This window comes from Amblyraja radiata, chromosome 10, assembly GCF_010909765.2.
Source record: "Amblyraja radiata isolate CabotCenter1 chromosome 10, sAmbRad1.1.pri, whole genome shotgun sequence".
NCBI classification, from domain to species: domain Eukaryota; kingdom Metazoa; phylum Chordata; class Chondrichthyes; order Rajiformes; family Rajidae; genus Amblyraja; species Amblyraja radiata.
The window spans coordinates 20,285,101-20,300,025 of record NC_045965.1 but is presented as its reverse complement, the minus strand read 5'-3'; the positions used below and the strand labels follow the sequence as shown (position 1 = coordinate 20,300,025).

Below are 14,925 nucleotides of genomic sequence, written 5' to 3'. Positions count from 1 at the left end.
TTATCAACCCGAGGTCCCAATTCCCCTTAAAAGGTGGTCATAAAATATATCCAAGAGCGCTGTTCAAAATTGTTCTGTTCACCATTTTATCCCTGAAAATGGCCACATGGGTGAAGAAGGGATGCTTGCCTTCATTGGTCAAGACAGCGAGTATAGGAATTGGGGCATCATGTGACAGGATGTTGCGTGCTGATTTGGTTGCCATGTAATAGGGTGGGATTAAGCTGGAGAAAAGAGTAACAAGGATGATGTTAGAAATGGAGGGCTTTAGATACAAGGAAATAATGGATCGGCTAATATCCCTGGTGCAAAGGAGGCAGGGGAGTAACCTTTATAGAGGTTTATAAAATTGCGATGAAGTCTAAAACTAGGAAGCTTAGGTTTAAGGTAGATATGAGAGATATTTAAAGTGAAACAAAAAAGCAGATTTGTCCATACAGAGGATGGCGGGTATATGGAATGGGCTGCTAAAGAAAATGGTTGTGGCAAGTACATTTACAACAACATTTAAAAGACATTTGGACAGGTACAAGGACGCATAAGTTTAGAGGGAAATTGGAGCAGCTTAGGTAAGCGAGTTGAGTGGAAGGGTCTGTTTCTAAGCTGTATGACTCAATGACTAGCTAATATTATCATTATCAGGAAAAACCATGATGTCCATTCCCAGGTAAAGTCCAAGCCTGCAGCGTTCAGGTCAAATGATCCCAAGCGGTTCAAGAAATCTATTCACAACCTCCGTAAAGTCATCAAGAGCATGAAGAGGGAATTCTAACCCTAGCTTGAGTCTTGAGATACCTGCAGACACACGTCGATTGTGGCAAGGCTTGCAACATTACAGTCTGCAATCTAGGATTTCTTCTCTTCGCACTACCAGTTGCACTTGTGTGTAGTATGATTTAACTTGATACCAGGCTTTTCAATGCATCTCAGTACATGTGCCAATAGTAAATCAATACCAATTATCCAGTTATTTACCACAGGATTGCTCAGGGACAATTTACCAGCCGGTTTACCAATGTAAGCGTGCCTATAACACATCGAAATTTGGAACACCTTGAATATTGGATGGACAATAATTAAATGCTATTAACTATATGATAACGGGTAAATAGTTTACCCTTTCCTTTTTAATGGGCCGATATCTTGAGTAGTAACCTTGATTCATTTTAATTTCTCATACATCTGAACAATAACTCAATATTAGTACAGTTAAATATGGATGAGCCTCAAACTGGAAACTTTTCCTCGTCCTCGTTCAGTGCAGCACTGACTGGTTCACTGGACGGACTGCACTGAATGCTTAATGCAACTGGTGATTGCTAAGGATAGGGAAAGAGATGCATCATCTTTGGAAAGGCATTAACAGGCACCAAGAAAATACTGAGATGAGGATACAACGCAGAGCAAGAAAAATAGGTTTACGGTGAAGGGGAAAAGATTTACGAGGAATCTGAGGGGTACCTTTTCACACAAAGGGTGGTGGGTGAATGGAACAAGCTGCCAGAGGAGGTAGTTGAGGCAGGGACTAACCCCACTTTTCAGAAACAGTTAGACAGGTACGGCGATATGACAGGTTTGGATGGATATGGACCAAATGCAGGCAGGTGGGACGAGTGTAGCTGGGACATGTTGGCCAGTGTGGGCAAGTTGGGCCGAAGGGCCTGTTTCCACACTGTATCACTTTAAGACTCTAAAAAACTTGACTCACCGTCACCCATCTCATCCGTGTAGGGCAGACTGAACACTGCTTCGTCTATCATTCGGTTTGGCACATTTGTGTAAAACCTTCCTACAGTAGTCTCCAAGTTACTCAACTGATTCAATACCATCATTGTTCCTTTTACAACTGGGAGTGCTGAGCGATCAGAAACTCTGTATTTTGCTGAGTTCTGTTCTGCTAAATCTCGAAGAAAGGCAAGCTCCTTCAATCCAGTTATGCCCTCTAAAATAAAAGTGAAAATATTAAAACTAAAAATGCTGACGTTATCAATAAATCAATCGAGATTCTGCTCTATTTCGTACATATTGACATGAAAGCAAAATAGTAAAGGCAATAAGTGCTTCTGAAATCCTCTAACTTTAGACCACAACTCATTCTCAACGTCCATGTATTTTGCCGTTTCTCATAAATATCGTAGCTAATGAGATTCTCAATAATTGACCAACATCCTAAAGATGTACTTCACCACCTCACCACAGGATGGTTGACATACATTGTTGCATCTATGGTAGTGGAATGATTCAGTACTTAAGATTCTGTGATGCCATCAAAGCAACGTTGCTGTGTTGTGATCAAATTATTAATACTCTCAATTGCTCAAGCTAAAAAATGGTTACCAATAAAATGACATGACAACTAATACACTGGTGATTTTAATACTCCATATATCCACAACTCTGAATTATTTGACAAATAATATTGGTCATTGTTTTCAATATACAAATCACTTTGATGCGTTCAGACAATGTTTTTCAAACGAGTTCCCAACAGAAGGACACCCATCATACTGTTATGAAAGCTGTCCAATTTACTTTCAAATTGCTCTGTGCTGCAGACATTAGTTCACACTTTGGCATTTTCTTCAATACAATAATTCCCCAGATATTTCTCTTCCAGCCACGTCAATAGTCACTATCATTCTTCATCCACTAACTACTCAATCCATTCTTCTGCGCGACTTTTATCTTGATGTCCATAAAGTTATTTCAGATTGCACATGCTTCCACTCAGCTCTCAGTCCCCGCAGTACTGTTACTCTCAAACCACTGCCACGCTGTTCTTCAGGTAGATTAACATATTGAAGCTTTCCAAGACACTGGGAAGATCAATATGAGCAATATGGCAATTTTAGGAGTGTGGGGTAAAGAATCTCATGTCTCTACCTGCTTCAATTCCCCACTGCAGAATTCCTTCTATTGTCCATTAAAGACTTCAACTGTTGACAATGGAGTGCTAACACAAATTTCCTTGAGGTCCCATTAAAATTTCGAGATGGCTCATCAATCTGGGAGGTGATACTTCAACTGAATAAAACGACTTTTTAATTTCCTCAGGAGCCAAAGACCACATTTTTTTTTCAGCTCCTGGGTAGACTTCTGGTTAGTGATCGGGAGCACCTGGTGACCTCAAAAGGCTTGTGCAGCCTCAACTTGGAGAATATCGACAATCTACTCCTTGGAAACTGAGAATTTCTTTGCACCTCTGCCACTGGAGCAGAGTCATCAGAATTTTTGGGCCAGATACTTTGGGTGAGATTTGGATAATAATCGGCGACAAAGGAAAGAAGCAACCAAAGATTAGAGTGATATCTCATAATTCTCGATCCTGGAGAGCTGCGGAGGCTCAGTCATTGCATTCAATCATTCAAGATAAGACACTGATGGGTATCTGCAATGTAGGAATCAAAAGAAATGGGGATACAGGAAAATGGCATTGAGAGAGAAGATCAGCCATAATCACAATAAACGTTGCAGCCGAGGGCCAAACAGGAATCCTGTACTCCTATTTCTCAAGTTCTTTTGTTTTTAAACATCTTTGCAATAAGACTCCATCAATGGCATATAACTAAAGTCAGCAGATGTTCTAGTCCAATAACTATAAGCCCATCCAAAATATGAAAATAAAGAATTAACTAACTCTTCGCTCCAAAATAAATTAGAAAGCAGTCTTATTCAATTGAAGTGCCACAGCCACAGTGATACCACAGCCTTGACCTTTACAGGGGACCTCAAAGTCAGCATTGAATCCTGTAGCGACCCCAAGAAAACAAAAAGATCTTTGTTTTGATCTGCCATCTATGCCAATGCTTGTTTAAGTTTGGTCAGTTGAAGCACCGTCTCTTTACAAAATCATTATATTATAGCTGTGATGGAGAGAATAGATCATTCAAATATACTCGACTTTAGAAATTATTCTAAAGTATTCATGCTCAAAACAAAATGCCAGAACAAGTAAACCAATGTCTTACCATTCATCAGAGCATAAGTCAGGATCATCACGGAGTTATTGAGATGTCTGTTTTGCTCACTGATAACACTCAGTGTTGCCTTCTTTTCTTCTTCGGAGGAATCTTTTGAGGTGATGCCAGACGATAAGTAGATTATCACCATGTCAGTGGCTAGGATTTAAAAAAGGAAACTTTTAGTTGACTTCACAATGACTCTATTCTGCCTTCCAGTTTGACCCTACTGTATGTAGTCCAGTATTCTTCCATCAGTGCTATCATACAGCAAAAGCCTGTGTTACATGCTGTTGAAACACACAGTTTGAATCAACACACTTGAACTCTAATCTATAAAATGCTATTTGATCTCCGACAAGGCTTTATAGTTAAATGTGCCCCCAGAACTATTGGATCATTGGAGTAAATCATCTTCTTTTCTCACCACCTTTATAAACTACTTCATTATATTTGCATCTCAATTTCTGTTCTGCAATGCCCCCCATATTATTGCTCGGCATAGAGCTTTGACTGCACAGAAACAGGCCCTTTGGCCCAACTGGTACATGGCAAAGGTGCCTACCCACATTAGTTCCATTTGCCTGCATTTGGCCAATATCCCGTTCAAGGATTCCTCTCCAAGTACCTGTCCAAATGTCCATTAAGTGTTGTAATTGTATGCATCTCAACTACTTTCCTCTGGTAACTTCTATGTACACATTGCCGTTTACATGAAAATCCTGCCTTGTAGTTTCCATTTAAATATTTTCCATCTCACCGCAAACCTATGCTGCCTAGCCTTAAATTCCTTTGCCCTCAGAAAAATATTATTATATATCGCATTTATGCCATATATTAATATATATATATAATATATATTATAATATTTTATTATATATATGTGTGTGTGTGTGTGTGTGTGTGTGTGTGTGTGTATATATATATATATATATATAATATAATTAATATATAATTAATTTATAAAACTCTGTAAAGGCCACAGCCTCCTTTACTCCTGGTAAAACTATCCTGGCCTATCCTGTCTCTCCTTATATATAAAGCCCTATATTTCCTGCAACATCCTTGTGAATCTTGTTTTTTTAACGACATCTACAGCTTATTTATATCCTTCCAATAAAAACGTCCCGCAATGTTCTAAGTGCAATGGCACCTAGAACATAATAGTCTATATAGTTCAGAGCTTATTTGAGGTTGTAGTGTTTAATAGCTGAATGGCTGTAGGGAACACGGGGGTTTCGGGGAGAAGGCAGGAGAATGGGATTAGGAGGGAGAGATAGATCAGCCATGATTGAATGGCAGGGTAGACTTGATGGGCCAAATGGCCTAATTCTTCTCCTATCACTTATGACCTTATGACCAACAGGGGACTTGGCATCGATCCGTGTAGCACTCCACTGGACACAAGCTTACAATCAAAAAAACAACGGTCCACCATTATCCTCTGGTTCCTATCACAAAGCCAAATTTGTATTCAAGAAACACAAGAATCTACAGATGCTGGAATCTTGAGCTAAAAACAAAAGCTTCTCCCGCCTTTTGTTTTTTCGCTAAATTTTGCTTCCAATTGGTTCGCTAACCCAGGATTCCACGTGCTCTATCCTTCCGGACCAGCTAATCATGTGGGATTTTGTCAAAGGTCTTTCTGGTCCAAATAGAGCAGCTATTGCACCTGAAACCTCTGTACTCTCTTTGTGAGGAGAACCTCCTTCTGCAATTATTAACAGAAAATTAGTCCATATTCCAATTTATGAAAGATAGTATCAGAAACTGAAAATGAAAATAACACCATTAAAATAACACAGCAAGACAAAGATGGGATGACCTTGTGGATAGTCATGGGCCTGAGAATGTCATTTTGAAACCATATACTTGGATAGGCTGAGAACTGTGTGAGCAAAACAGGAGCATTCAAAGCATACAACTCCCTGGTCTGGTAGTTCACCCTAAACAATATAAACATCCACAGAGTTTTCAGGATGCACTGACTATTCACTTGAGAATGAATCTTCGAAAATGTGAAAGATCGCTTGCCACCTGAGCAGAAGCCAGTTGATGGAGAGATGGCAAGTGAATATAGGCATTAGCCAACATAAATAAACCATTCAGGTTTAGAACATTCCAAGTTCAATACCTGTGCTGGGGAACTGAGCACAACTGTGATAGCAGTCAGGGCACCACATGGATAGCGGCACCTGCGATAGAGTGGTGTAGTGAGGGAGTGATAGGAAGGGGGGGGGGGGGGAAACACAGCCCAGAGTCTCTAACCATGTTCAATGCCAAATAATCTGTGCAATACTGGATAAAATAAATAATCTACCAACAATAGAAGCCCGAGTTCATAAATGAACTTAGGAGGGCCATTCATCCCCTGAAATTACCCTGGCAGTGCTGGCCAGTGCACAATGAGGAAATAACTTAATAGGGAGGCACCTAAACATTGAAACACCAGTCACTCTGGTGCAAAATAAATTCTTGAAACTCAATTTTCAGCATTAAAGAGAAAGTTAAATATGCAAACTGTCATCAATGCCTCTGTACACTCACGTGAATGGATCCTCGTGCTGTTGTTTGTATTCTGAAGCAACTGAAATGCTTTGTGAAAGCCCACTGCGTGCTGTGTGGCACCATCCACCGACTTTATGCCGCTAAGGAACGTGGTCATTTTTCTTTTAGTCTCACTGGTGGCTGGAGACAAGTATGTTTTGTAGCACTGGTCCAGTGAGCATGTTCGGACTGCATCTGCCACAGACAGCACAGAAATCTGTGACAAAACAAAAATATTATTCCTGAAGAAATATTCTTCACTGGTTGTATTAATTCTTCTGTTCGCCTTGTTCCAACTTTAAAGTTAATTTTAATGACAAAGTATTTTACTTTTATTGGTCACACAACAAATACTATATATTTATGCCATGAAGAATTATGTTCCTTTGGTTTTCTCATTATCTTCCTCCAACACTTGAAAGTACCCACTCAATTAGTATGGTGCCACCAATCCTAAGTGGTCATTCTTCATAACTAATGGGTCACTAACTGTAAGGAACAAACAGATTTAAACCAACATTCTGCTCTGAATTATATATTACTCTTTTTGTACTTACACATATAACCTACCACCTTGTTTGTTCTACCCTGTTATGAAGGATTATGCCAACTCTTTACTGAGAATGTGGTGCTTGTGTTTGACTATGCATGCAGGGTGGGCAAGTCTTCAAGTGGGTGGGTTTGCATGCATGCTCTACAGCAACGGAATATAAAATTAGGAACATAGAATAAATTCGTGAAAATAAAACAAAACCGCATTTGCTGAAACCCTGAAAACAAAGCAGAATAATCCAGATAATGTTATGTCAGGCAGCACCTAAGGAAAAATAAAACCATCAGCGTTTTGATTTGGTGACCCTCTGTTAAAATGCAGTACATTAGTGCTTGCCTAGAAACACCATCTAATCTCCAGAGCGGAAATTATGCATTATCACCATTTTGTATGACCACCCACATAAGAGATTAGTTTACAAACTTAAAGCACACGGCATTGGGGGTTCAGTATTGATGTGGATAGAGAACTGGCTGGCAAACAGGAAGCAAAGAGTAGGAGTAAACGGGTCCTTTTCACAATGGCAGGCAGTGACTAGTGGGGTACCGCAAGGCTCAGTGCTGGGACCCCAGCTATTTACAATATATATTAATGATCTGGATGAGGGAATTGAAGGCAATATCTGCAAGTTTGCGGATGACACTAAGCTGGGGGGCAGTGTTAGCTGTGAGGAGGATGCTAGGAGACTGCAAGGTGACTTGGATAGGCTGGGTGAGTGGGCAAATGTTTGGCAGATGCAGTATAATGTGGATAAATGTGAGGTTATCCATTTTGGTGGCAAAAACAGGAAAGCAGACTATTATCTAAATGGTGGCCGACTAGGAAAAGGGGAGATGCAGCGAGACCTGGGTGTCATGGTACACCAGTCATTGAAAGTGGGCATGCAGGTGCAGCAGGCAGTGAAGAAAGCGAATGGTATGTTAGCTTTCATAGCAAAAGGATTTGAGTATAGGAGCAGGGAGGTTCTACTGCAGTTGTACAGGGTCTTGGTGAGACCACACCTGGAGTATTGCGTACAGTTTTGGTCTCCAAATCTGAGGAAGGACATTATTGCCATAGAGGGAGTGCAGAGAAGGTTCACCAGACTGATTCCTGGGATGTCAGGACTGTCTTATGAAGAAAGACTGGATAGACTTGGTTTATACTCTCTAGAATTTAGAAGATTGAGAGGGGATCTTATAGAAACTTACAAAATTCTTAAGGGGTTGGACAGGCTAGATGCAGGAAGATTGCTCCCGATGTTGGGGAAGTCCAGGACAAGGGGTCACAGCTTAAGGATAAGGGGGAAATCCTTTAAAACCGAGATGAGAAGAACTTTTTTCACACAGAGAGTGGTGAATCTCTGGAACTCTCTGCCACAGACGGTAGTCGAGGCCAGTTCATTGGCTATATTTAAGAGGGAGTTAGATGTGGCCCTTGTGGCTAAGGGGATCAGAGGGTATGGCGAGAAGGCAGGTACGGGATACTGAGTTGGATGATCAGCCATGATCATATTGAATGGCGGTGCAGGCTCGAAGGGCCGAATGGCCTACTCCTGCACCTAATTTCTATGTTTCTATGTTTCTATGTTTACTGAGAACAAATATTCCCACTGACCAAATAAAGTTAAGCATTTGTACGAATTTTATCCATCCTCAGTGCTTTAAAGACTTGTATCATATTTCCAGATTAGTTGTGTAAGAAGTTGTAGAGAGATGCGGTGTGGTATAAGTAAGTAAGTAAGTTTATTGGCTAAGTATTCACATACAAGGAATTTGCCTTGGTGCTCGGCTCACAAGTAACAACATGACATACAGTGACAGTTACGAATCTCAGAAAACACTAAACATTAATAATAATAAAACATTAATAATAAAACACCATTGATCAAGCATGTGAACCAACAAAATACCAGATCAAAGGGAGGCTACAGATTTTTGGCTGTTGAGTAGAGCAACTACTCGTGGTATGTATTATGCATTAACCGTGCGGGTGAGGCTGAGAGGAACTAACCTTGTCATGCTCATCGATAGAGGTTAAAATTACTTGTGCAGCATCCTTGGCTATCTGCAGCTGGGTGTCTGTGGCCGAGGCCCCATGATCCACCACAACCACAATGTGCTTTGATTGTGGCCTCACCGTAGAAACATAAACAGGCCTGTACCAAAACAATACCAAAAATATTTGCAAGAGAGAATGGTAGACGAAGAATAAAATCAATGATTCTTTCATATTTTCCATGTTCCCTCACACCTGATTCACACCTTTGAAGGTATCAACTACCTGTATTCATGAAAAAATATCATTCCTTCCTGGTATCGATCAGTGATTAATTAATTTTATCAACTAATACATACAAATCAGAAGGAGCTATTTTGCTGAATAACACATTTCAGCACAAAGGGAAATTGATTGGAATCTTGCACTTAGATCAAACTGGGGAAAGAAAAACTGTAATACTCAGCTGGTCAGGCCACATCTGTGGGATGAGAAAAGGAGTTGATGCTTCAGGTCAATGATCTTCCATCACACCAGTGTTGATAACAAGACATCAACCCAAAATGTATTTTTCTATGCCTGATAAACATGATTATTTTCTGACTCAGGTCGGGGGGAGTTCACGGGTACCATGTAATCCCGTGCTACCTGCGCCATGGACGGATAGTCGGCGACTAAACCATCTCCCCCACCGTGTGAGGAGGGGGCTGTGGACCCCCGGCAGGACCAAAATAAAGAACTGTCAAAGGGGGGGGGGGATGAGCTCTTAGCGAGCCAACGGGCATCCACACTTCAGTAGAAGTTGCGATCACTGTCGTACATAGCATTGTAAGGCACTGTGCTCGTTGATGTTTTCAACGATGATAACGATGATTATTTTCTACATTTTTATTACAGTTATCCAGAATTTCCCTTATTTTCAATTTAAAAAAAATCTGAAATTATTAAAATTTGAGGAAAATAATACTGGTTGATCAGGATGTTAAAAGGACATCACGGAAGTTAATTAGAATTAAGCCAAGGAATTCACACTGAATGATACAAATAACAAATTAAAGACCCAACACCATTTATTATCTAAAGACAGACACAAGATGCTGGAGTAACTCAGTGGGTCAGGTCAGGCAGTGACGTTTCGGGTGTGGACTCTTCTTCAGACCGATTGTGCGTGTGTGTATGCGTGCGTGTGTGTGTATGTGCGTGTGCGTATGTGTATGGGAGTGTGTGTGTATATGCGCGTATGTATGTGCTTGTGTATGTGCGTGTGTGTGTGCATGTGCGCGTGTGTATGTGCTTGTGTATGTGCGTGTGTGTGCATGTGCGCGTGTGTGTGCATGTGCGCATGTGTGGTGCGAGGGGAGGAGGAGGAGGGTAATGGAAGCAGGAAAAGATCAGGGCCGGCAACAGATGACATCAGGTAAGGTGTTTACCTGATAGGCCAATTGTTGGCTAGGGGGTGTGATCCCACGAGGGACACGTCTTTGCGGATTGTGGAACCGGTTTACCGACTTTTAGTGGAGGAGGGGGGTGGGGGGGGGGGTGAGGAACGAGGGGAGGAGTGGGATTAGCTGGGACTTCACACACATCTGCATTTCCTTTTTATTACATTATATCATTATAATCCACTTTTGCAGTATTCTGACTGCAACAGATACATTATTTATGACAAAGCAGTTTCATCTTCAGCTGGAGGTCCTACGTGCCATAGTCTTAAAACCCAGGGTTCTGCATACATTTCTCAATACATTAACCTACAAAATCTATAAAACACATTTTTAAACTAATATATTTACTTTTAGCAATTTAATAAAACTACACATTCTGTGAAATCTTGCGTGACAAATGGCTTAAAAGGTTAAAATTAAAATTAAAATTCAATGTCCTTAAAAGAACAATACTATAAATTCCTACCTGCTCCGATGTTCGTAGCCACCTTTGCAGCGAAACTTATGTGCGGGGAAAATGGTGAAAATCCCTTCTTCTGAACTGAAATATTGCCACTTAATGCCAGGATTTGACTTGAAGTTGTCAGCAAGAACTGTTGGGTTAAAGAAGCACAACTGTTTTCAAAATAAGCCGGAATATTTTACACAATCAACTACATTTTCAGGTCAATGGAAAGCCATTCATCCTCATCATTGAACTGCCCCCAAGTCGGCACTTACTTTCAGGTTAAGTTCAATACATATCCTGCCCAATAAAGCTGAAAATGACAGCTGGACAAACCTTGTCCCTAGGATCAGTCAGCTGTCAAAATTCTGAATTTTGCTGATCGCCTCTCAACACTTTCAAATAAAGTTTCTTGAAACTTTCAAAGAGGAGCTGCCATCTCTGCAAAATATCTGGCCCAATATCCTAACAGCTGGTTGGATCCAGATAAAAACAGATCACATTTTGCTACAATTTAGATAAGGACCAGGAGGATTTTCAGGCTGGGTATAATAGATGGACCTAGACTAAGTTTTCTGCTCAATTAGCGGGGAATTCAAGAATATAATGGGAATATTGATAACTGCATTTTTAGAAAAAGCAACAAGTAGAAATGAACAGTATCAGAGCTCAGAGGTGAACACCAAATGCTGGTGTAACTCAGCATATCTGGAGAGAAGCAATGGATGACATTTTGGGTCGAGATCCTTCTTCTAAGAAGCTACAGTGCCCTCTTTCCATAATGTTTGCGACAGCCACATTGTTTATTTATTTGCCTCTGTACTCCACAATTTGTGATTTGTAGCAGAAAAAAACACATGTGGTTAAAGTGCACATTGTCAGATTTTAATAAAGGCCATTTTTATACATTTTGGTTTCACCATGTAGAAATTACAGCAATGTCATGTAAATGAAAGTAGTCATGTTTAGTATTTTGTTTCATATCCTTTGCATGCAATGACTGCTTGAAGTCTGCGATTCATGGACATCACCAGTTGCTGGGTGTCTTCTCTGGTGATGCTCTGCCAGGCCTGTATTGCAGCCATCTTTAGCTTATGCTTGTTTTGGGGGCTAGTCCTCTTCAGTTTTCTCTTCAGCATATAAAAGGCATGCTCAATTGTGTTCAGATCGGGTGATTGACATGGCCACTCAAGAAATTACCATTTTTTAGCTTTGAAAAACTCCTTTGTTGCTTTAGCAGTATGTTTGGGATCATTGCCTTGTTGTAGAATGAACAGTCGGCCAATGAGTTTTGAGGCATTTGTTTGAACTTGAGCAGATAGGATGTGTCTATACACTTCAGAATTCATTATGCTACTACCATCAGCAGTTGTATCATCAATGAAGATAAGTGAGCCAGTACCTTCAGCAGCCATACATGCCCAGGCCATAACACCCCCACCACTGTGTTTCACAGATGAGGTGGTATGCTTTGGATCTTGAGTAGTTCCTTTTCTCCTCTAAACTTTGCTCTTGCCATCATTGTGATATAAGTTAATCTTCGTCTCATCTGTCCACTAGATCTTTTTCCAGAATTGTGGTTGCACTTTCAAGTACTTCTTGGCAAACTGTAACCTGGCCATCCTATTTTTGCGGCTAACCAGTGGTTTGCATCTTGCAGTGTAGCCTCTGTATTTCTGTTCATGAAGTCTTCTGCGGACAGTGATCATTGACAAATCCACATCTGACTGATGAAGAGTGTTTCTGATCTGTCGGACCAGGTTTTGGGGGATTTTTCTTTATTATAGAGAATTCTTCTGTCATCAGCTGTGGAGGTCTTCATTGGCCTGCCAGTCCCTTTGCCATTAGGAAGCTCACCAGTGCTCTCTTTCTTCTTAAAGATGTTCAAAACAGTTGATTTTGGTAAGCCTAAGGTTTAGCTGATGTCTCTAACAGTTTCATTCTTGTTTCTCAGTCTCATGATGGCATCTTTGACTTTCATTGGCACAACTTCGGTCCTCATGTTGATAAACAGCAATAAAAGATTCCAAATGTGATGGAAAGACTGGAGGAAAGACTAGGTGCTGAGAGCTCTCTTATACCAGCATTAAGGAGTCAATTAAACACACATGAGCAATTACAAACACCTGTGAAGCAATGTGTCCCAAACATTATGGTGCCATGAAATAGGGGGACTATGTATAAACACTGCTGCAATTTCTACATGGTGAAACCAAAATGTATAAAAATGGCCTTTATTAAAATCTGACAATGTGCACTTTAACCACATGTGATTTTTTTTTCTATTACAAATCACAAATTGTGTAGCACAGAGGCAAATAAATAAATGATGGGTCTTTGTCCCAACCATTATGGAGGGCACTATATATGTGTAGTAAAAATTTCCAAGTAGTAAATCTTGGCAAATCATAAAATTGATGGATAGAAGATAAAATGGCTTAACGGCCGGACTCACAAATGACATAGTAAGATCATGCAATTATTCTTTTATGAGTCAAGTCCTATACATGGGATCAGGAAGAATGTGGAGATCGTTGATTAGGAGTCAGGAAGAGTATGGGACAATTGTCAAAGAAGGATAAGTACAATTATGACCATTGTTTCTTCTAAATCTTAAGAGTGAAATCAGTAAATTCATTAACTGCAGCACAACAAATACACTAACCTGTGTTTAAGTCACGTCCAGGATTAAATGCTCGGTTATTGACAGTCGTGGAAAGTCTGTCACAACTGATGGTTTTTGAAACATTCGTGTTAAAATTTCCATCAAACCTATAAAGTAAAAAATTAAAACAAGATAATAGGTTTCACAATAAAGTACCCAGTAAAAGAATTGTGACTCCACTTCAGAATACATTACCGGCTCGTAGCATGAACAATGGCCATCTTGAACAAAAATCAGTTGAACTCAATATGGACATAATATGAACATTAGCACTTTAATTTGTATTCTTCAAATGAACCCATTTAGACTTCAATTGTTAGTTTAGTTAATCCATAGACAGTTGAAATGTATACAACAGTGGCACTTTGGCCGTGAAAAAAGCAAGATCCTTTTGGAGCATTTTACAAGTTTGATTTACTCAAAGGAAAAAAAAAATCATCTAAATTCAGTATTTCAGATGAGGCATTGATCAAAGAATTGTTGTAACAATGGCGGTCTCGCCATTCCAAGTTGCCATTGCAGCAAACTGAGCTGATGAGATGATGTATCGCGTGATGTTGACAGAGCTACATGTTTACATGAAATAAACACATAATTCCCACCATCACCTAACCAATTCTCCTCAGGATGAAGATTCACGCAAGGACATCTGTCTTACCTTGTTGCCCAACAGTCATGTACGCATCGGATGACACCTTAAGGAATCACAGCAACTGATACTCATATAACCATCTGTCTACCAAGTATTGGAGAAATTATGCCTCCATCTTCTTAACTTACTGAATTTACAGAGAGCTGCAAGTATCCAAAGCTCTTCTATCTCAGATTATCTTAGATGAAACCTCTTACAATCTTGAAAGCTTTTGGCAATTTTAGGCCAAACATTAATTCCAGCGCCATTTTTCTTGTTGTTTCCCCGAAAGCAGGTTATCTGATAACTGCATTACTGTTCACTGACAGACTTGCAGATACTGGCGGCTGTGACATCAGTTCAGCTGTGGATCCTCAACAATGATGAACCACCATTTAAAAAGGGAGCGCATCATTGCAAGGATCAAAGAACAGAATAGGCAGCTGAAGAACATACAAGTTATCCTCAGTGCTACGGTGAGAGCAATCTGTCAAAAAGGGCTTACTGGTGGCTGCTCACCTCTACTCATTAAGGGTTGTAAAATATTTTCAGACACAAAGATATTTTCAGTTGCAAAGATATTTTCAGATCTGACAAATCACAAGAAAATCAAAACATGAAAGGTGGAGAATATGCAGTACCCAGTCTGTTCTGCAGGCTGCTAGGATAAATATTTTGTTTTGTTGGACTCTAAATCCAAGCA

General features: G+C 40.1%; 1 protein-coding gene across 2 annotated transcripts in view; it reads right to left on the bottom strand.

Annotated features, from left to right (window-relative positions):
- cachd1 (cache domain containing 1) overlaps nt 1-14,925 on the bottom strand; it is a 153,238-nt gene that overhangs the window by 30,338 nt on the left and 107,975 nt on the right. For both annotated transcript variants that reach the window (XM_033028290.1, XM_033028289.1), the window contains exons 4-9: nt 13,592-13,698; nt 10,948-11,074; nt 9,052-9,196; nt 6,507-6,723; nt 3,969-4,118; nt 1,709-1,942 (exon numbers count right to left, since the gene is read on the bottom strand). In XM_033028290.1, coding sequence (XP_032884181.1) covers nt 1,709-1,942; nt 3,969-4,118; nt 6,507-6,723; nt 9,052-9,196; nt 10,948-11,074; nt 13,592-13,698 — 980 coding nt within the window. The remainder of the gene's footprint in view (nt 1-1,708; nt 1,943-3,968; nt 4,119-6,506; nt 6,724-9,051; nt 9,197-10,947; nt 11,075-13,591; nt 13,699-14,925) is intronic.